At 39.6% G+C, this 23,413-nt stretch overlaps 1 protein-coding gene across 1 annotated transcript in view; it reads right to left on the reverse strand.

Moving 5' to 3' along the window:
• Window positions 1–1,431: 1,431 nt before the first annotated feature.
• Window positions 1,432–23,413, reverse strand: part of col25a1 (collagen type XXV alpha 1 chain) — a gene marked incomplete at its 5' end in the record, with an annotated part of 145,269 nt that continues 123,287 nt past the window's right edge. Inside the window, 24 exons of the mRNA XM_079215972.1 lie at window positions 1,432–1,830; window positions 2,868–2,906; window positions 4,576–4,662; window positions 6,053–6,106; window positions 6,932–6,958; window positions 7,379–7,432; window positions 7,565–7,618; window positions 8,147–8,182; window positions 8,522–8,602; window positions 8,981–9,007; window positions 9,447–9,497; window positions 9,587–9,649; window positions 9,761–9,841; window positions 10,052–10,096; window positions 10,293–10,337; window positions 11,673–11,696; window positions 13,004–13,081; window positions 13,318–13,362; window positions 13,818–13,862; window positions 14,590–14,658; window positions 15,810–15,872; window positions 17,406–17,450; window positions 19,210–19,245; window positions 19,606–19,638. Coding sequence (XP_079072098.1) covers window positions 1,804–1,830; window positions 2,868–2,906; window positions 4,576–4,662; window positions 6,053–6,106; window positions 6,932–6,958; window positions 7,379–7,432; window positions 7,565–7,618; window positions 8,147–8,182; window positions 8,522–8,602; window positions 8,981–9,007; window positions 9,447–9,497; window positions 9,587–9,649; window positions 9,761–9,841; window positions 10,052–10,096; window positions 10,293–10,337; window positions 11,673–11,696; window positions 13,004–13,081; window positions 13,318–13,362; window positions 13,818–13,862; window positions 14,590–14,658; window positions 15,810–15,872; window positions 17,406–17,450; window positions 19,210–19,245; window positions 19,606–19,638 — 1,209 coding nt within the window. The 3' untranslated portion in view covers window positions 1,432–1,803. The remainder of the gene's footprint in view (window positions 1,831–2,867; window positions 2,907–4,575; window positions 4,663–6,052; window positions 6,107–6,931; window positions 6,959–7,378; window positions 7,433–7,564; window positions 7,619–8,146; window positions 8,183–8,521; window positions 8,603–8,980; window positions 9,008–9,446; window positions 9,498–9,586; window positions 9,650–9,760; window positions 9,842–10,051; window positions 10,097–10,292; window positions 10,338–11,672; window positions 11,697–13,003; window positions 13,082–13,317; window positions 13,363–13,817; window positions 13,863–14,589; window positions 14,659–15,809; window positions 15,873–17,405; window positions 17,451–19,209; window positions 19,246–19,605; window positions 19,639–23,413) is intronic.

A 23,413-nucleotide genomic window follows, 5' to 3' on the forward strand; every position in this document is an offset into this window, starting at 1 on the left:
GCGAATACACACTGGTCTGTTTATGTGTGTGTAAATGACCATCTTCATTCAAACCGGCCCATTTGCAGAACTATGTGATGCCTTAGGATGATCCAAAAGTCTTCATACCATCAAGAGAGACACAGCGGGAACTGAAAAGCCAAAACAACTGAAAGGAATGCTGTTTAGAACCAAAATGCCTTCGTTTAGAAAATTATACAAAAATAAATAATGACCTGCAAGTAAAATATTGAGACAAATACACAAAAGTATGCACAGAAAAACTTAAAAGTGTTACATACATAAAACCCCAACCACAATAAAGAAACCTGTTGTGTAGTTCTTGCGCATCAACTGAGCTGTTGTTGACCTGCTGTCAGATAGCACCATTATAATCTATACGGATGGGCATCCAATCTTTCCAACGATGAGATGAACTGTACAATCAAACGGACACCCGATGGGAATAAATCCTCTTGAATCCACCTGCGGTTGCTGCTACATCACAACAAAATGTTGGTGTTTCACATCTGATCTGACAGTAAATCATTCATGCTGATTTATAATGTTGAAGAAAAGAAGTACCGCGAGTATCACCTTGCATAGCAGCTACTACGTCAGAAGGCGATTTCAAATTAAGAAATATGAAAAAGATGGATAAACTCTGTTGAAAAATAAACATATTACTGCATCTCTTGCTCCATCTGATGTGGAATGTGAAATAAATGGCCACCAGTTAGACGGTGGTGTACTACTGGAAGTTGACCATTTAACTGTCAAATTTAGCTTTTCTTGCACTGAAATACAGGTTTTTCATGTTTTTAAGACAATACATGAGGTGTAAAAGAGTGTATCGCAACTGAGATTGTTCTTTTCAACATGATCTGCCTTATGAAATGACAGCAACAGGTTGTTCAGCTAAATCTGATTGTTGCTAAGTTCGAGCTAAATGAACCCCAACGCTGAAACAATGCTCAGTGCTTACTTTACACTTGCTCAAATCAATACTTGTTTTCAATGTTGGAGAAATCCATAAGCAATAAATTGTTGTACATGCAGTGAATTGACAACATTGTACAACTAGCATCCCGTACAACAAGTCCAGAATGAACAAGTAGCATATTTGTTACAATGCTGGAGGTGTTTTGCGCAAACAATATGAGCTTTTCAAAACCACGAGTACGATCAGATGCTATTTCAACATTGTGTAATAATGTGTTCAATACTCTCACAACAACTCACTTTTTTTTCTTTTTTTTTTTACCAAACATAGCTTAACCTCCTGAAATAAACACCATTCCAATAATTGAAAATATGATATAAAGTTGTACATGTCTGATAAAGGAATGAATAAAAGCTTGAGGCACCAAAGGCTATCATACACAAAACACAAACAATGTCAAAGAATGAGAGCAAAAAGAAAAAAAGAAATAAACATGATTGCATCCTGTTAGCGCTCTCAGTAGATCTTTAAGCGTTTTGCCTGTTTTGGTGAGGCAGACGCTCCGGCTGATCTCCATGGAGATCGATGAGACTCTTAGCGACTCTCCTGCAGAATCCATTCCCGGGCCCCGGGGGGGTCCATAGCAGGCCGGTCCAATCTCAAATCCATGTGAGGCCCATTTGTTTTCCTAACAGTGCAGCGAGCCCGCTAAGTTCTTCCCTCTTGTCCAGAGACATGTGGGTGTGGGTGGTGCCACGCTGATGATGATGAGGATGCTAACCCACATGAGTGCAACAGCGAAGACCTGCTGATATCAAACCCTCTGCAGGCATCACCACAATAAAGCAACAATAACCAACAGCTTTATTTTCTGGGGATTTTCAGGCTACCAGCCATGGCGTGACTCCCTTGGGAAGATTAAAGGAAAGCAGAATTTACTAATTTAGAGCTCTGTTTTTTTTGTTGTGTTAGTGTTGTTTTTCTTCTCTGCAGAAGCCGTGACGCAACCACAAAACAGTGACATGTATGTACAATACATATAAATATAGTTTCATACTCATGCTTTTGCAGGATCAGGGTTGCAATGTTCTGTTTGGCACAGTTCTGTTTTTTTTTTAATGTCTTTTAGAAAATGGTGCTGCATGAATGGGCGGTGAGCTTGTTGAGACCAAACAACACAGAACACCTAGCGTTTGGTGTTAGAGAGCCAGTCCAGATCCCCTTCCTCCTCCTCCTCATCCTCCTTCCTCAGCTCCTTTCACCCTTTGTGAATCTGGCCGGGCCATGAAGCTCCGGTCTGAGCCATGCAAAGAGACAAGTTCTGCTGGATCTGAACTCCACCACGATGCGGATGTGAGGAAGCGGACACACGTGTCTGTTTTTTTTTCCCACACGGTGATGTGAGTAGAAGCAGCGTAGAGCGTGAGACGCGGGACGGTTATCTCTTTTTGTTTCATTGTACACATAGACTTCTTTTCTTTTACACATTTTTTTTTTCCCATTAAAAAAACTATAAATACCATAAAAGAAGCATTATTTACAAACTCCATGCGTTTCAGGTTAGAGTGATCACTGCAAGAAAAAACACAAGAGAAAGACATGAAGATGGACATTGTTTCATGACCGAGTTGTACAATCACAGTGAGACAGTCAAACATTGTTACGACTTATTTCACAGAAAACCCATGCAAACATAGAGAAGCCGAGACCTACATGAAAACAATTAACTGACACAGAGTGAACAAAATATGACTTTTCAAGTTTATTTAACAGGAAAGAGTTTTTGAACCAGTCCAAAAGTTTGGATTCCCCTTTCCAAACCTTTTTTATAAACAAAGGTCTGAAAATGCTCAATTTGCTGTAGCTGTGGCCTTATATTTTCTTCACTCCGTAAATGTGTGGGTGATCTCCTAAAATGCATCATGTTACTCAAATGTAGTCTTACCTTCTGCCAGCATCCAGGCATTGGTAATCCATCTGGGCCCTGTTTGGAGAAAGTAGCAGGGACGGGGAAAAAAAACATGAGAACTTAAAGACTAATGGGAGGTTTGGTGTTAACAGAAATATCCAAACAATAAGCCCAAATCACACGTGGGAGATGCCGCAAGCAAACTGAAATGAACTTCTTCATCGGATCTTTGTGTAACAGGAACTTAACCTACAGTAAAATGTCAACATGAAGCTGCTTCTTTGTAATTTTTCTAATCATTAATGCAGATAACACATTTCCTCTGAGCATTGTGATAAAATCATATCAAATATTGCATGTAATGGCAACTGCAAAAGTGTATTCTTATTCATGCACGTAGCACACAGCGAAATATAGCTCATGCACATCTATATGTTGATGATTCTGCCCTCTGATTTTACTATAGTTGCCCCACAGTCGAGTTGCAAAACCGCAATGAGCTGGATTTGGGGACAATATAACAAAATCAGGCGATTTATCTTAAAATAAAGTTATTGCAGCTGGTGTAGATGCAATTTAATGAGATGACATTTGTGATATGATATGGTTTCTTACCTACTATACCTCATTTCCTTGTCTACACACAGTACACACATACACTATGGCCTTTTTAAATGAGTTAGAATACTTTAACCACTAAAAGTTTCGCCCATAATGTAAGAATGTCCATGCAGTACACATCATTCTTTCAGAAGCAGAAAGCATTTTCTCATCTTGAATAGGTCTGGAGCAATAATCAGTTTAATCTATTGTAATTCCCTTGTCGTCACGGTCTGGCCCAATTGGTACAACTACAGGAAGAGGAGGGAGAGGGAGTAGAGGAGTGGTCCATGGGCACCAGTAAAGGGTTCTGTGTTAATATCAGGTTAAAAGGTAACCAGTCAATGGAGGAATCAGAGGGAAGGAAACAGGATTTAAGCTTCTTTTTTTCAGTTTTAATCAAGGGAATGGAAGGATTCAGTTAGAAGGATAGATAGTATCAATTCTGTCAATAATGATGTGTTTATTTTGTGTATTTCACTTGTAATGGTGTGTATTATCTAAAAAGAGGCTGCTTGCGGTCAGGAAGTTAGTATATGAAGGTACATGTTGGTGCATGTTGTTTTTTAACATTGCATGAATGGAAAATTTAATTGTGATTAAAAATAAGGTGTGTTCATGCCTGTCAAGCTATTAAAGTCATGCATGGTTTTGTTTCAGTAACGACTGAATGTGAGCGGCATGCATGGGTAACAGGTGGAGGAAAAAGAGAAATACTGTACCAATTGGCACGGGGCATCCAGCCCGTCCAGACCTGGCTGACCTGGTTCCCCCTTTTCACCCTTAAATCCCCGGAAACCCTGTTTGCAAAGATGACCTAGGAGTGTTACTGGGAGAGAGGTGCACGACCTTTGACCCCTGCATCCGTTCACTACGACGGACACGAGGGGGGCGGACACGAGGGAAGGAGCTGCCCTGTGAGCTTGCAGATACCACAATCCAGCCCAATTATATGTTTTACAGCATTTAATGGCATGTTTTTGTGTCTGAATTACAGAGTTACAGGAGAGTAATGGACTCTGTGTTTCAGGTTGCTATATGGTCTGGTGGACGCTGGGTATCTGTTTAGCCATAGGGCGCTCATCCTTGTTTGAGGACGACTGCTCTACACGGCTGGGGAGGCGATTTCCAGCTCGGGACATACCAATGGGCAGGGTGCATCTAATCCAGGGGCACCCTGTTCTCCTTTCTCGCCCTTAGGCCCTTTTTTGCCCTTCTTTCCCTTCTCCCCCTGTGGATACAACGTTTTGGTCAAGTTAGCATCATTCTTTTTTGTTTTACATTTGGGAGAGCACTGATATTAGCAGGGGTGTGATTATAAAGGGAGTCTATTACTCACAAAGGAGAAAGACACATGGTCAATGTTAGATAAGAGGGGATACCAGACAGTAATGGGTATTCTAGAAACATTCCTTAGGGCAGGAAGAGGACGAAAAAGGGGAACATTACAATAGGAAGAAGTAAAAAAACACAGCTAATCGCCATAAAGTGTGTCAAGGGCAGGAAGGATGAGAAAGAGAAGCAGGGGAAAAAACCTCCAGGAGGACAGAATTAAAATCAACTACGCACTGGAAAGGTTTAAACTGTATCCCTTCAAGTTTAGGTCATAATTAGTTTTCTTATGTCATTCAAAACATGCACGTGAGAATAACAAAATACAGAATAAAAAAGAGGACATAATATGTCAGGAAGTTGATATAAAAATGATTGGAAATTATAAATTATTTGTAATAAACATATTCACAGAGGTAACATCAAAGCTACATTTCAGGGATGAGATTTGTTTTCATCCATAACCTTAGAAATTCAGAGTATTTGTCAACCACTTTCCATCACAAAACAGATCCCACTGCCTCTGCTCCGGGTGTTACAGAAGCAGTGCTGGGATCTATTTTGTGTTGGGAAGCGGCAAACAAATGCAAATCGTAGTTATCTATTAGCAATGGGATACAGTTTCTCAAACACATCAAACATCTCAGAAACACATTAGAAGTGTTAGTAACTGTGGAAACATACAGATTACGCACTGACAAATATACAGTAAACTACTGTATACACAAACAAGGGAGAGGTTATCAACAGGCTCAAGTGCTGGAAGTGGTTTTAAGTATGTTCATGCATGAAAACAACAGAAATAAAATGTGAATCTTAAGAGCCTGTTGTCAATGGACTTATGTGGGCTATCATGTTGAAATCCCTTTTTTTTATGCCCCAGAATGAGATTTGACTTGTGATTTTGACAAATGAGATGACAAATCATTCAAAAGTGGAGAACACATGTTTGAGAGGACTGGGGATGATATTTTATGCAAAGGAAATACATAGTAGCTCTCTTAAGAAAGTCAAAATGCTATTTATCTGTCACATCATAAGTAGTTGATTTGAAGCCATACATATACATATTTTGTATACATTTTAATTAAAAATTCCTGTCAACTACTCTATTCCTTCCAACAGCTATATATATATATACACTCTGATCTGTGAATTAAAGATCAGAAGAAAACTAAACGTATCATAAAAAGTAAAATACCTCTATAGTTCCTGTCACTGTCCATTGACATCAGTCCTGTGCCGTATGTTAAGGGGTTGTCAAGCCATAATATCCTATCTACATCTACCTTTTCTCCTCTTTCCCCATCGTCGCCTTTCTCTCCCCTTAAGCCTGGCAACCCCTGTAAAAGTTCAACTCTACTTAATTACTCTGGCTTGACTAGGCATAGACAAGAGAGAGTGTTCTTGTCCTGACAAAGCTGGAGGAAACACATCAGGATCAAACTAAAGGAAAAGAGAAAGTGGAGGAATGCGCAACGAGAATATGTATATTACGTACAATATGGAGCCGGCTTTTAAATATAGAAAAAGAAATTTGACAATTCATCTGAATCACTTGCAATAACATATCCAAAGAAAAAAAAAACAAGCTTAATGCATTTTGACACTGGAGCTGAACCTTATTGTCGCTCACCATCATTGGTAATTATTTTATCTAATCATTGATAATGATTTAAACCATCTGCCTTGCAGTCCACCCTTGGACAAACTAATCTAATCTAGTATATCTAGAAATGTGGGCATTTCTCACGTAAACAAAATCCACATACTATGCAGGTGGAACGCACTACATACTTAATTTTACGTCATATAACTAACTATACTAACTAGTTGGATTGTGGAAATGTGCAAACCAGCTACAGGTTATGTTCCTCGGTTACCTTTCACTTTTGATGGGATCTAAAATGAAATGATTAACTGAGCTGTTGCATTCAATAAGTTGTCCATGTGGATTGGGTGTCTGTGTATATGTATTATACACCTGGTGTTAATGTGACAAAATCACATTAAGCTTGGTTTTTGATAATAATAAAAAAAGCCTTTTTATGTTCTTTTTTTTCTATATTTAAAAGCTTTTTTTGCCAAGCACCCCTGTACTGGAAGATGCATTCACTGTGAGATATGCCTTCAGGAAAAACTGAACAAACAAAGTTAAAGATACTTACATCCAAGCCTGGTGTTCCAGCAGCTCCCTGCAAATAAAGAACATTAACTTTATCACCATTACAGCGTTTCACAAATGCTAACATGCATCTAACTCTCTCAATGAAAGCCTGCACAAATAGACAGATCATACCTTGTTCAGTACATGAGGGAAATCAAACAACTGTGCCTATTATAAATATACAGTATATAGGGGTATTTAATGTAGTACTGCTTAAAGCTGACTTTGCCTTTTCTTATCTTTTAGAGATAATATTTAACTGCAGTGACACCCTGAACTTCCCTTAACCAGAATACATGAGCACATAAATGCTTTGATATAATAATTAACTGATACTAACTTTGAGCAAAATGCACAAGCTCTCACGTGGCTGCTGTCCACTTCTCTTTGCTCACCCCTGAATAAAGATACTGTTTCTTCAACATGCTAACATCCTCCTCGTACTTACAGGTAGTCCATACGGTCCCCTTGGTCCTGGTTCGCCTGACGCTCCTCTCTCACCCTAACACAAATGAATCAGTGTTGCAATCACATGAAACTTAAAAAAAACAACACTCAACAACACCTAAAATGAAAGTTAAAATGTACTGTATCATGAGTCAGACATATGTTCATAATTAAATGTTGATCTTACTATGTCCCCCTTGGGCCCAGCTGGCCCAGCTAGACCTATAGGCCCATCCGTGCCCTGCAAAGAGTAGCATTGTCATGGTGAGTTCACATCAGTGGACTGTCGCAGGTATTTCAAAATAAAGTAGATTTTCCAAACAAATACCAGATGGAAAGCAAAAATGATGTTGCGCGTCCACATTTGTACAATATTCCCAGGCAGGTTTGACCTACAAGCAGCACACAGAACTGCTGCTAGAACACGTGCATTGGCCACAAAGGACATCTACAGCACTGCTGACACAGTTAATGTATGAGTGTGTGTTAATGCTGAGTTAATTCAACACGGGACAAAAGGAGACTTGGAATTCTTGCTGTAAATGCTCGCTTTTAATCTCTGTGTGGCTTAATTCAACTCATGAAACCTCGCTAAATTGTAAACGTTTGACAGATGTTCATAGAACTTTCTCTTCACAGGTGGTCGTGATAGTGGTCACAGATTTGGGGGAAAGTGTGTGTATGTGTGAGGGGGGGCTGTATGGAGGGTGAGAGGGAGGAAAGTAGGCAGACGTTGGTTGGTGAAGCCTCTTGGTCACTTGACACTCACCATAATTCCGGGCTTGCCGTCCAAGCCGGAGGCTCCCTGCGTGGTTATGGAGGTATGAGTGACATGAACAAGGCGGGATTAGTACCAGATGAACACTGTTATTAGGACAGGTTGATGGCAGGGTTTACAACAACTAAATTACACCATGTGCTACAGGGAGTCAGCCCAGGCAAATGAAAATGAAGACAGAAAATGGATCATATAGACACACTCACACACACACATACACACGAACACACACAAACTCACTTCAAGGGGTGCAGGAATGTATACAATGAGAAAACAGACAGAGCTAGAGTACAAATGAGGAATTTCTATCGTTGTCTGAGGGAATCAAGGACAGGGCGTTGAGGTCGGAGATGTCCCATGGCTTACCGGGAGACCCAATGGTCCACGATCCCCTTTGTGTCCCAATTCTCCTCGAATACCCTTCACGCCATGCAAACCAGATTCCCCCTAAAAAAACAAAGGAAACAAGGGAAGGAGGCAAACATGTCACAGTTTCTTCACCGGCGTCTGTCTCCCTTGTGTCATATTTTACGAAGTTGATGCACTTGCACTTTTTGGGGTTGCATGGTTGAATGCACAATTGTTAGTCACATTGTTAGTCACTCAGTTAAAACGAACAATTGGCTTGTTCATGGAGATTCACACTAATCTAGAGGTTTTTTTTAAACTTGTAATTTTTTTTTTAATTACGGGTACACCTGGTTCTCACCAGAGAGGTAATGGTGAGAAGAACTTATGAAAAAAAGGGCCTCTCTTGGTTTCCTTACAGTCATATGAACATTTGTTATCATACGTGCAACATCAAACTTTCTTGTTGAGATTTACCTTTGGTCCAGGGAAACCATGGGGGCCCTGAAAACATTGCAAAATGTTAGTTAGTGGTTGGCCTCACAATCAATATTGATGTATTATTATACACAACTAAACCAAGGTGTATATTTTCTATTCTATCCTCCTCCCTTGTTGTCCAAACCACTTCAATAACCTGCTGGTGAATATGTGAAGATGGAATGGAACAAGTACAAACAAGTGCAGTCCTGTGAAGTTTCCTACAGGCAAGTATTTCCAAGAAAAAATGTGTCTTTTATTTAGTTTCTGAATACCTTCAGAGGTTATTTATAGTACAAAAAACAAAACGTGCATATTCTTGTCATTAAAGCTATGCTGTTTGAAAATACAGTTAGAAGTTACATGGTGTTAATATATGTGCAACTTGGATGTTTAAGAATAGCTTGTTCCTAAACAAAGTACAACATATCGTCCACTGATGAGACCTTTTAGAAACACTCACCATCGGTCCTGGGGGTCCATGTGGCCCTGATGGCCCGGGAGTGCCGACGATCTGTGAAGTTTGCAATGCACAACATCTTCTTTAAAACTATTTGAGTATGGTTATGGCGAGTCATAATGAATGTCTTTAATGTTACTTACTGAAGAACCTTGAGGACCAGGCAGGCCTGAATCTCCCTTATCTCCTTTTCCCCCATTTACACCCTATGGAACAAACGCTTTATGAAACACGTTTGGTTTCTATCTAATAACCATGAACATGGTTTTTCAGGCTTAGTCTTAGCACATAGTTGGAATATTTATCTAGATTCTTACAGGTAGGCCGAGTAAACCCGTTGTTCCTTTCTCCCCTGAAGCTCCAGGCATTCCCATGTCACCCTTGGAACCTTTGTAGCCCTGAGTAGAGAGGAAACATGCAACAGATAATGAAAAGGAGCTATTGTAGGTCAATTATTCTCCCTGAAAAAGTATTTTTGTATAAACATTAAGATGTATAAAAGGTATTTAGTCTCCATATGCTTAGTCCTCTGAGATAATCCTAATGAATCCTTAATTATTCCTTAATAGCCACATTTGAAAATTTTCATATAGAGATAATGAACTCACTCTTTCACCATCGAGTCCAGGCAGACCGGGCATACCACGATCCCCCTGGAAGAGAACAAATAGACATTTAAAAACAGTCAAAATGCAAATGTTACAGTGTTTTTTTGTTTTGTTTGAAGGACAGTAATATGTTGTGATTCTTTTAGTTGAAGTCAACATGAGCTTTGCACATGTCAGGAAAACACTCAAACGTGTACTGAGGCAGACGCACAATGTGCAATGTGCGGAAAATAGAGCTTACCTTTATACTCGCCGGTCCGATCGGCCCGGGAGGTCCAGGAGGACCCTGAACACAGAGAGAGAAGCAGCAGTTTAAATTCTACTCAACTGAGGAAATACTTTTGAGTGGGGTTGATTGTTTCAATATGAATACATTTTCTGAATGTAAGAAACTACATTTCACAATGAAATACAGGACAAAAAATGTTAGCAATCAGTGATGAACAATGACGCTCAACTGAAAGACACATGCCAAAGTCAAAAACATGTTAGCTACAACATATACTAATAATAATCATAATCAGATGATTAAGCAACAAACTCACTAATATACATATAGCCACACTTAGCATACGTAGCTTCAACACGAGAATGACACTGGAATGTGTGAAACTAAACGGGCTAACTCCATACCAAGATCACCAACGTAATCCAAATAATGTTGAGTTTTGGTAAATAAGGATGTTTTTCAGTTTAGTATGGGCAATGCTAAACATGCTAATGTTTTACGCTGCTACCCAACATAATAATAAACTTTGAACACTTTCTAATTCAAACTCATGAAGTTTTTTCACAGAAAATAAAGTGGATGCATAGCTACATTTACCTTTCTTAGCTTATAGGCTACTAAAATGTAATACTTGGCTGGTACCGGAGAAGTCAGGGACCAGTGGCATGATAAACACCCTTCCTCTCACTTTCTCTTTAATGTGTACAGTTTTTCCATCCTGGAATACTACCGGGCTCCAGATTTGCCGCATGGGAGCTTAATTACATATGAATAGAACATTATAATTTAGGAATATGCAATGTACAAGTAAAAAAAAAGAAACAATGAAGGTCTTAAAACTAGATTTTGAACAGAGACTCTGTTCGAGACAGAGCCTAAAGAGTATGTGTTAAAGCAGGAGCCAATGTATGGTATTATCATATCAATCAATATTATGCTTGGTGCATATTCCCAAATAAAAGTTCAGTTATATCAACACAAGTCGGGGCCTCGGAGTTCTGGGGCCCATTTTGCCTACTTGGCAATCTAGCCTCTATATAATCACGACTGCTATGTGCTTGGAAGGACATTTTGACCAAAAAGCGTGCCGTGTGAGTTTTGGAAAAACCCCTTTTGAAATATTTTCTAATGAGGTTGATTTAAATAATCTTTTACCAACATTCAGAGGGACAACCAGCCACTCAGAAAGCCTGTTGGGTTGATCACACAGAAGCATAAACGCAGCGCCGAATACTGTTTTCATTCGTTGTTAAGCAAACACTAGCTGGGCGAGGCGTCACAAGTGCAACAAGGCAATGCAAACCAGGGTTGGGATTGGTTGGGCCCATGCGAAGACAGAGACGAATCACGTATGGAGATGACACACACAAAGAATACACAGAGCCTAATTACCGTTACTGTTATTGTGGTAATCTTCTGCAGTAGGCCAAAGGAGTGGTTATAGGGAGGAGGCAAGAGATAAGATTGCAAAGGTCACAAGGGAAGGAAACCTTTATGCTACATATCGGCACAGATACACCCTCAACATTATTTATTTATTAAAGAACCAATGTTAGCCTGTTTATCTGTAAGGACATACCTTGAATAGTGTTAATTGAAATGCATTGCACTTTATTTTAAGGAATACATTTTCTTATGAACCATAGATCCAAAGCTTTGTTTTAATTTCTCAGAAAAGTTCAACTAATCATTATGAAATTGGCTTACCTAATTGAAAAACTGTGGCAATGTTGTTGGAAATAATTGTGAAACCGTAGCGTATGTATTGCAGATGAACTCGGCTACCAGCCGACAACTTCTGCTTTCAGCAGCGCTGCAGGAGGAAGTTTGGCCATGACGTATCCTGTGCTTTTTACACCTGACAATTACGCATCCTAAACCTTTGTAACTGGCTGATAGCTATACAACTGCCAGGTTTTGTGAACCATTATTTTGAATGAATGTTTTCATGTTTCATTTTTTTTGAATATGTTGATCTTGAGCTCAGAGTAATTCATGATTTTATTCCTCTTTTTTAATTTTTATATTACTTAGTGTTCATTTGATGTGATGACAGGTATGTGTTTTTACATCTGAACAATCAGTGTATAATTCTGTGCACTTTGACATTTTTTTAATAGTAGGACTGCTGTGTAGGAGAGTCTTGTTTAACTAACTTACTCCTGATCATTATTAGAGTTGCAACAGAGAAACAAGGCTGTAAATGAGTTACTGCAGCAAGAGCAACCGTTAGACCGACATCCTGGCTGAGATGACAGAACCCTTAACCATCTTAAAAAACTCAACTTTCATAGATTGTAAAGATACTACGTAAAAAGTATTGTCCAATAGTTTGGTGCCATTTCAGTTATTAATACAGATCTGGAGGTGAGCGATGCTTCAAATAAAGATGCCCAAATAGGGGAGACAACAAAGTATCGGGATGTTAAGGATCTTTTGTTTTTTTTGGCTCTTTTTAGGCCTTTTGCGTTTTTTGGCTTTGGGCTATTTGGCTCTGGAGCTTTTGCACTTTTTGGGGGTCTTTTTGCTTTTTGTATTTCTCAATGTTTATATCTTGTAATCCTCATATTATTGTAAAAAAACAAATAAAACTGTACACTACAACCAAAGTATTGTCTTCCTCATTTCTGAGGTTGCCCGCTTAGTCCCATAAGAATGCAGATGTAGATCTTTCTGAAGCAACAAAAACAACAGAAATGTGCTAAGTGATTTACTTGTCTGACCTGTAAAGCCTCCTGAATGTTTCCATTGTAGTCAACGATTTCAGTGGCTCCTTGGTCTCCTTTCTGTCCAGGGGGGCCCTGCACATTATTGCCATAAAAAAAAAACACATTAAAACCCATGCTGCACTCCCAAATTAAACATAACATGTATCACCAATATCAGTAAAAAAACTGCTAAGATTAGACTGCTGCCCCCTGGTGGTAATCAATGTGTAACGCTACATGTCATGGAACATTAAAACATTTAATTTTACTCAGCATGCATCATGAAATCATCCGAGAAAGCGAAGACAAGAGGCAATATAATCACTTACCTTCGGGCCAGAAAATCCAATTTCTCCTTTATCTCCAGTTTCCCCCTAATGTGAGAAAACAAACAACAAATATTAAAGAATTGCCAATAATATTATTAGTACAGTCTCCTTTGCAGAAAGCAATAACGTGGATTATGTTTTGAAATCATACATCACATATAACTCATCATTGTGGTTCAAGTTCCAGTATTTTGAATCACGCATAATGCTTTTGATGTTGATGTTAATGTGACATTCTCCCTCCTCTTGTATTAATTTAGAGATTTTAGTAAGCAATTTCAACGTTTCTTTTTTAATTCAGATTTTCGCAATGTGGGGACCTGGTAAAAGGGCATTTTCTGCTTCGTGTTTGTCTTAGGGTCTAAATGGCCTGTTCAAAGTACATTCAAGCAGAATGTGGAAATCCAAGATCGGAATCAACTGTGAAATCTAACAAAAGGATCAGCTAATGAAGGGTCTGTGTTCACCAAATGAAAAGAAAACACATCTGCCATGCTCACCTTTGAACCTTTAGAACCGGGTGTACCAAACTCCCCTTGTGAACCCTGCCGTGAGTACGAAAACATAGATGAAGAACAGAGTCACGAGGGACACTTTAGACAAGACAAGCACATTTCTTGAGATATAAACATGAAATTGATAAACACTCTTCAAAAAAATGAAATGCATATCTCGCAAAGGAATATCATCGAGTTCTTGTACTCAACACCGTCAGCTTCACTGACATGACCACCTTTTAATATGCCATAGCTGCCAAGCAATGGAGAAAGTGTTTATTTGAACTCTGGCATTGATAAAGAAGGGGTTTCACTTTGGGGGTTTTAATAGGATGTGAAGCAGATCTGTGGGTCGTCTCAGTTTAGACTGGAGCTTAAGCTACCTGCTGGCTCAGGGCCAGACATAAACAATGGTAAACTCATTTATATTTGGTTTACTTTTCGCAGACCCAGGGAAAGCCTTGGACCTATTACAGGCCATAATGGGTTAGCCAGCCCTCCTTCTTAAGATAGATGACTATTTGACGGATTGACTGAGCTCTTGCTTTGGGATGCTTTCTACGTTTTCTTATTCAAAACTCGGGGAACTGTATGGCGTGTGCTTAAATCAGCTTGGCTCTAGATGGCAGCAACAATCTATGATATAGATAGATGAAGAGACGGTTGGGAACAAGCAGAAAGCTTGTAAGCACATACTGCTGAATGATCCAGTTTCCTTTTTCTCACAGAGTTCATGCCATTTGTATACATTGCACACATGCACTTAATAACTGACCTTTGGTCCAAGGGGTCCAAGTTCTCCTCTTTCACCCTTTCCTTGTGGGCCATGGTCACCTTTATCTCCCTGTAGAGACAAAAGAGCAGACAGAGAGAAGTTACCTCTGCAACCTGTATTTGTCATGGAGAAGTGCTGATCAAGGCCCAGTTTCTTCCTGTCAGCAGAAGAGCTGCGATGCATCTTCTGACTGAACATCAGGCATGAACTTCAATTTCCTTAATGCTTGGTGGTATTGACGTGACTGAGGAATCTACAATAAAAAAGCTCCACGCCCTTCTCATGAGTTTGCTTACTCGGCAGACTTACGTGGTGAATCGTAGATATTTATGCTGAATCGGCACAATTGAGAAACGGAGAAAGGTGAAGAAAAAAAACATCCGCATCGAGCCCTTTTTGTCTTGATGTGGATATAAGGGGAATATTTAAAGAAAAATGCAAATCCTTTGTTGTATGGTTGAGTGCATTTTCTCTCATTGTAAAGTGACTTAAAATAGCCAGTAGAGGGGGGTGTTGTGTAAGTAAAAACCCATAATCGCTACTTCTGCTACCTAAAACCAAGTGGGACACAACCATCATTTAGCTTTGTTGAGTCAATTAGGCTTTGGTTTTCTCTTCAAATAACTGCTTGCTAATGATAATGTAATGGCTAAAATACATCTTTAAACTCTCTGGAACAAGAACAAAAAACTCAGCAGTACCCTCTGAAAAAATGGATACACCCCAAGTTGTCTCAAACCTGTGGGCAATCCAGAACATCAGGAAAAACTATCAGATAAAGTATGTGTCGCAAAGCTCCTCCTTTTCAGCTATACCCTGACATTTGAGTAAGCAATATGCCAGATGACAATGCAAAACCAATATACCTTGATTATTGATGCACTGCAAACAGCGCGATGCAAAAGGACAACGCGAACATTAATTGTAGCGTGACTGGATTATGACCGCTGGCTCCACAGTGTGATAATGTCACGACTCAAAGGGAGCAGCGGGGATTAGCTCATTCTGACCACTTCCAAGTGACATTTTGAAGAAACAGGGGCTTAATCACCTCTGCAAAGTGATAATAATGGATAATGAGACCATAAACCCAGAGGAACTGCTGATTTCAATGACGATCACACTGAAAGAATGCGATAAAAAGCTGTCACCGCTGAAATATGTGTCACTCTTACAATGTGATGAACAAGATAATTGCAATGGAGCAAAAAGTCACCCGCCTTCGTTCCTGGGAGTCCTGGAAGCCCGGGCTCTCCCTGGGGGCCGAGGAATCCAGGCTCACCCTGGGGGGAAAAAGAAGCAGATATCACTTATTTTCCCACGAGGCCATTTAGCGTTACTTGCACACCGCTGTTAATGAGAACTGAACATATACATAAGATGAATGGCCAAACATATTCCAAACGACAGGCATGCGCTTAGTGCTCACACAAACACAAACTCACACACACACACACACACACACACACACACACACACACACACACACACACACACACACACACACTCTCTGGGACACATGCATCAATGGCACACACACACAAATCATAATTGGCTTGTTAATTTATCCCCTGGTTTCACATCCATTAATGACTCCCTCTTATGAGCCTTAACAGGCGTGACAACTTGTTAGAAACTCATCAGGGCACAAGAAGCCTTCTGCTTAAAGGTGTGTGCAAAAACCAGGCTTTCTGCCACCTATGAAGACGCTTTCATATTTTGCATTTGCACTTTCACTTATGAGGAGTGAGCTTCCAGTATGAGGTGTGATGCTTGATTTGATTTGCATTACATGTGATTGGGAAATAACTGTATTGCTATACCATCTGCAACCAGAGATCCAACCTAATATAGTTGAGGCACTCTGGAAGCCTTTGAAGAGGTAATGGGCACTTGCCTACCAAACTTTTTTAAACATTGATTGGATAAAGAGCCAAGAATGCGGAGCAGAACAAAGTGCAAGCGGAGCTCAGAACCCGAGTGTGCTACGTTAGCAAAAATATTGTTAGAATCCATCAAGCATTCAGGCCTCTTAAGTAAAAACAGGAGTATATAAAATATCAAATGAAAGGGCTTCTCTTTTATTTTTTCATAAGGCCAGCACATAACAAGCACACAAAAGGAGAAAAACAAAACAGCAACAAGCATCATCTCGTCATGCCCGTGTGAGCATTCCTTGCATTCACGTTATAATTCAAGCTAATGATCCTGAGAAACACTGAGGTGGTTGGTATTCTTTAGGCAGAAGAAGGCAGTGAATTTTTGTGTGCTTCTTGTTTCCCCATCTGCTGTTTGTTTTTAATGGTACAATAAAGAAGCGAGCTCTTTAACTAAACCAAGAAAAGCCTAATTTGAAAAATTGGAATTAATCAAATAGAAATAGCACTTCTTCTCCTTATCGAGCTAAGATTAGTTTTGACACATTTTTGCCCTGAGCCTCTTGATGCCACTTTCAGGAAGTAGAATTCTTGCCAGTGATGCATCGCTCAAATAATGAATTCATATATGAGACCGTTTTCTTCTGGCATGTTCAGATCAAAAGCATCGACTTTTTGGCCTCGTCGGTTTGCTTGAGCTACTTGCCTTTCACTGCACTGAATGTACAGCTGTTATTGTGCGTCTGCCACTTAATCAGAAGGAACCTTGCAGTCGAGGTACAAATCACACACAGCAGGAAAAGCAGGATGAAGTGACCTTAATGGCGTTACAATAGGTCAGCAGAGTTTCGCTCTAAACTCTGTTACAGACGGGCTGAAGAGGATGGACAGGGACAACACCGGGGGAATGACTGGGGATAAAAACAGCGAAGCATTTACCTTTATCCCTGGGAGTCCAGGCAGCCCTGGAAGTCCTGGCTCTCCCTACACAGGAAGAGTGTGACATGTTACAGCCAAGCTAAGCTGAGTCAAGCCTCATTTGTGGGCTCTTTGGGGTTCTATCAGCCCTACACTGTGTTTTCTATTTGTGTTTTCTCTGGCTATCAAGCTGCTGTGATTCTGAAAAGCAGCCTGCTGTCCGCAAGCGTGTGTTGCCTTTCGTTCGCTTGCGGTGAGCACGAGCAGAAGGTACCGCACATGCATGTTCAAACCAAGTCATGCAGCCATGGCTTGACAGCGTGATTAGTGCTGGTTATAACACTCAACCTTTCACAAAGTGCAATTGAGTCTTATTTGGATGATTGTATTGGTTTGGGCAGGTGTGAAAGGTTATGGTTCCTGGAAGGAAAAACTGTCAGATACTTTGGATTAAATTAGCAAAAGCTGTTTGAGAGAGCTGCTGTCGCTTCAAGGTATCTGGAAGTCAAAAGTTGGCCTCTTTCTCTGTTACCCAGGTCGGGTCATTGTCAAGTGGAGAACTCCAAACACCCATTACATGCAAGTTTGGAAAATTGGGAAAAAATTCACATTTGATTCAACTGTGGAAAAACCAGAGGTCAAATCTCTTGTGAGGCGTCTGCGAGACTTTCACAACAAAATGTCTGACTCTGGATAATTAAACGCTGAAATGATTAGCGCAGCACGAGAATGATCAACTGTAACGTCCCTCAGGGGATCAGGAAGAGGGCTGTACATTTCCATTGTGATGAATGAAAGCACTGTAAAACTAATGAATAAAGGTATATTTTCATGGACTGCTACTTGAATGCCATCCAATAGTAATATTAAAATGGGGAAAAACAACGAAATCTCCTGATGGCCATTGTGATGAGAAATACAATTTGGAAGTGTGTCAGCACAAGCAGAACGGCTGTAAAATGAGAGATAAGATAAAGCAGTTAAAAAATTAGTACCGGCCATGAATGTTGCAGAAAAAAAAGCCCCTCGTCTGTCTGGAACCAGTTTACCCAAACAGAGAAAAGAGAGGGGAATTAATGGGGCGCAGCACTTGGGATTAAAAAGTGTAATTAGATGGGGCACTGGTGCAAACTCGAAGCAGTCTGGTCAAGGGACAAGTACTGGCTTTTATTTGGTAGGAAAATAGCTCCTCTTCTGCTGCATGCTTGTTTTATTAGTTTCTCATCAGCAACTGTATTCTTGGAAAGTGTGAAACAACAGAATTAAAACTGTCTGACAGACGTTGCTTGAAAAAAAAGAAGAAGACACTTCTGGAGGACTGATCTGGTGGTTTTAGACAATCATTTTAACAATAAGAAATGGAGCGAAAACATCAGCAAAGACTTCCAGAAGTCATAGTATGATACCTGGGACCTTATGCTGGCTCAAAACAAGTATCAAGCCAAAGTAAATGTAAGATGAGTCGGAGCACTGTGATGTGCTAAAGTTCAAGCCGTACCCATGTACAACCATCCTTATTGCATTTGAACCACTGAGGTTCAACTGAGTTTTTAATGCTCTTATTCAAACTAAATTTTGCACAATAGAGCTTCACCTTTTACATTAAAGCTTGTTTTGATGTGTGTATTCACATTGATGAAGAAATAAGAAATATGCTATATAAGTTATTTTCCCCATAGTCCATTTCTAAATAGAGACCTATTATCATTAAACACTATGTATTCAACAAAATATGGTTAGTCTATATGACAGACAATGTAATGCCATCACTGCTATATCTACTTTAATTTACTCATACCTAAAGTGTAAAAAGTGCAATTATTACCTTATATCCACTTCGTCCAGACTCTCCGGGTTCACCCTGAAATAGATGCAAAGAGTTTTATTTTCAGCTGCTTAATTTCTTGTTTGGGTTGCACCAGCTTTTTGTAAATCCATTCCTAAATTTGTGGCTAATGTTAACAGATTCCATCCTATTAACAGATCAGATATCTCGACTACATTACTCTCCATATGTTAGCAAGCTTAATGTCAATGTAAGTAGAGGAACAGTTATTTATACCCGAAGTTACTTCAGTAAATATCTCCTAATAACTTTTGATTATGTAAGAAATAGTTAGTTTGTGTACTGCAAACTATCTATTTTGATTACACCTAATAATGACCCATAGCAACATACAAACAGGACATAGAAAAGTGTTTAGCTTAGCTTGGCCCTCACCTTGATGCCTGCAGCAGAAGAGCCTGAATCTCCCTAAAAGAAAAAAAAAGAAGAAAAAAAATTAAATTATAAAGGTACAAAATGTAAAACATCCAAAAGGTACAGAGGTATTACGACTGAATGACTCTTTTTGCACAGGAACAAACAGTATTGTGCAACAGAAATATGAAAGAAGCCTATTTTCACGGAACAATGCAGAATTGTATGAAATTCAATTAGAGAGTGAATTGTCTGCTATTCTAAGCAGCGTTCAGATTGAATGTACCTTTCACAAAAGTTTGAGACAGCATTTTTATAACTACTCTGCTGCAAATCATTTCAATGTCTTTACACTGTCAGTGTGTATACTGGTGATGACATGAAACCTAACACTATAAATAAATCCCCAACAGTATAGAAGGTAAGAGGCTAACTAACGACAACAATTTCAATCCTTTTCATTGCATGTCTTGATGTAAAGTACTGAACTAGAAGTGGACAGAGCTACTTAAACCACATTTTTTTCAAGCAAAATCATCTAAATTCACGGAGGCTCCTTCCTAGGCACTGTACTGCAGTGTACAGTAAAAACATACATAAAACAAGGGGCCAATAAGCGTAATTATGGGCGGTTGGTGGGAAAAGGGAGTGGGGAGGAGGAGACTGGGTCTTCAGCTCTGGTGTGGACTCTGTGGTTTCACTGCACATACGCCATGCGCTCAGAAGTTGCTGAAGGAATGCCTCTCGGCCTCAGCTTTTTATGGGAGTCATTACGAAGCATAGCACACAAGGCATGTTTAATTGGAGCATTTTTTTTGCCAACAATAAACTGTTACTGTTTACAGCTGGGCTTTGTTGCATACGGAAGTGTGCCTCTATTCGCATCTTAAAAGTGACCCTTCCAGTTTGTATAGGGGCATTTTCATATAGATATTTTATTGGGGGAACAAAAGATCTGAGAGAATGAACTTTTTCATTGGCTGTGCAAACAGGCTCCTCATATTACATTATCGAAGATGAATAAAAAGGCTTTCACACGATGAAGTTAAATGTTTTTTGGTCAAATACTACATGGATGTCATGTCACGGTTGACCTAAAAATGTTAATAAAGCAGGAAACTTTATACAGAGAGAGAGATGCCCAATCTTCCGACTTTTGTGTCTTAGGTAATTGTTTCAACAAAACAAACATCAAAGTCAGAGCTGTTGTACACCTGTCGTTTTTTGGCAAGATAGATATCAAAGAATGCCTCACATCTGTACTTAATTGTTACATCAAAAAAAGAACATACTTTAGCTCATAATCAGGCTCAGGACTATGCAAGCATTTATTAACCTTTTTCACTCATTGTTAATTTCAGCATGATGAGAATGAGATAATATTGGGGACAATACGAATTTGCAATGCATTTGACACACTTTTAATTAAAAAGCCACCATGAGGTATGCGAACACAAGTACTGGAGGATGCCACACACGCGATTAACACTTTCATTCTCCTGCTGCTGAACTGATGAAGCCAAGTTTCTGACAAGACAGACACAAGTGAGACATAGCCCAAGAACCAAGTGAGAGTTTTCACAAGTTTAATCTATTCCAAATGATGTACTATGAGATGGAAAAAGTGGTGGAATTGGGAGGTGAGCTGAGGTGTGGCACAGAGTGCTGAAATGCCCCAATTGGGCCAATTATCATGGTGAGGCTACAGCCTGTGATTCAACCACAGAGCCGAGTAGGACGGAGAGCTGTCACCACAGCTCCACTTCATTATAGGGACCCAGAGCTGTCGCTGCATATTGCCTGATATAGATAATAGCATGGAGATCTCATAATAAATACTTGGTTAATCAGGCCATTTCCCAGCTGTTTGCCTGTGTGAGAGCCAATGAGATGGAGAGAATTAATGGGCGAGCAATGAAGCCAGAGCAGAGTTGTGATAAATATAACCATTACATGTCACCACAGCCCTCTAAACATGACTCCTACTCAAATTATGGTCATTAGTAAAGATGACCAAATTCAGCGGCCTCAGCTGAATATGGACCTCAGTCACTGAGGGAGAATATATGGGAATCAACGCAGATTGCGATTGGCTCCCAGGGCGGCGAGGCGCCGCCAACAGTTGAAACACGGCCAGTTCATAAGAGCTTGGACCGGATCTTAGGATTCAAAGAGTTTACCAACCACTGTGCCACACCGGCCAGAGCCAAGAGCTCAGCCTGGAAGCTCCCAAAACCAATTCATGAGTTTTCTTGGGTTTATTTTACTTTTAAACCTTTGAAGAATGTGCCCATCTCTGAAGTTTAACTTTCTCAACAAGAGGAGTCACAATTAATTTCACACCTAGTTAAATACTTAGGCAGAACCCATCGGAGGTAAATGGTTCAGAACTAAAGCTTTTAACTGCGGTGATGATTTGTTATAAATGAGGCCAGGAATTAGCCAGAGGATGTTGAAAATGTTTCTCGTCATAGTCGATGATGGCTTAATAATTTCAGATAGTGTATACTTTAAAGAGGTGGAAAGTTACATTGCATTTTCTCAAATACTGCACTTTGGTACAATTGTAAGATAAGTAAGAAACTTGCTACTTTTACATGATTATCTTAGCAAATATGATTCATTTGTATCTGTTAAATACCTTGTTGTTGAGTCCCTGTTACACCTGGCTTATAGGTTTTCTGTGTGGCAGTTTGATTAAACACAACGTTATTTAGGAATATATATCACAAGTGTTTAACTAGTTTTTGACACAAAGCACTTGAAGATTAGGTTATAATGCAGACATATATATATATATATATATATATATATATATATATATATATATATATATATATATATATATAGTATTTTAGTGATGCAAATTTTGAAAGCATCTCTAAAGCTTACTAATTAACACGTTATATCTATACAAAAACTGAAGTGTAAAAAATGACAATTGTTGCCGTTTTCCGGAGGTTCGTTTCTGTCCAATTATTTCTTGACAGGGGACAGTTGCCAGGCAGCAATTGCTGGGTCTAGGTCTAGAAAGTTACTGGTCCTGACCAAGAAATACTTAATAATAATATCTTGTTACTAAATGAGCTTTAGAGGGACTGGTAGGGTTGGTTTGTTACTGTTGGACAGATCTAACCAAAAGGTTTTCTCATTTCCAGTCTTAACACCAAGCTCAACTTCAGTTATTTATTCATGCATATAATAAAATAAAACAGAAGGGAAAGAAATATACAATTACGTAAGAAAATGTACAGGTTGGATGAACAAATCTTGCTGTAATTAAAAACACTTGAAACTCATGTTTACAATGTTTATTGAAGTAATAAAGATGACGGGGCATTTTCTCCTAGACTTCTATACAATCTGACTTCTTTTTGATGACCAGTTCTTGGTTGTGAGGGAAAGAGATTTAAACGTGTCTCTTAGAATAAACTTGCATGTAACAGAGCATGTATGTCTGTCAGTTATTGTCTTTCACAGCCTGCGGATCCCCCGCCGTCAAAACAAGCTCCCTTTGTATCGTACAAAGCCCGGTCCTGCCATTTCTCTCCCCGCTCTGCACTCCCTGAGGTCTCTCCGCTCACCATACCGAAACTTTTCACTGCCTCACCTCTCGACCCGCGTAACCGCATTTTCCCCGCAGTGCGTGCTGTGTATTGTTAACCTTGGCATCATCAGCGTGGAAGTCTAGAGATGCTCTCACCTCCCCCTCCTCTGTCCCCTCGACTCTCTGGCTTCCTCTTCCGTCAGTGAGACAATAATAATATCAGCTGGAGCGATTGGTCAGACACACTACTCTGAAGACAGAGAAGGCCCAGTTTGTGGAAAG

This window comes from Taurulus bubalis (genome assembly GCF_910589615.1).
Source record: "Taurulus bubalis genome assembly, chromosome: 3".
Classification (NCBI taxonomy): domain Eukaryota; kingdom Metazoa; phylum Chordata; class Actinopteri; order Perciformes; family Cottidae; genus Taurulus; species Taurulus bubalis.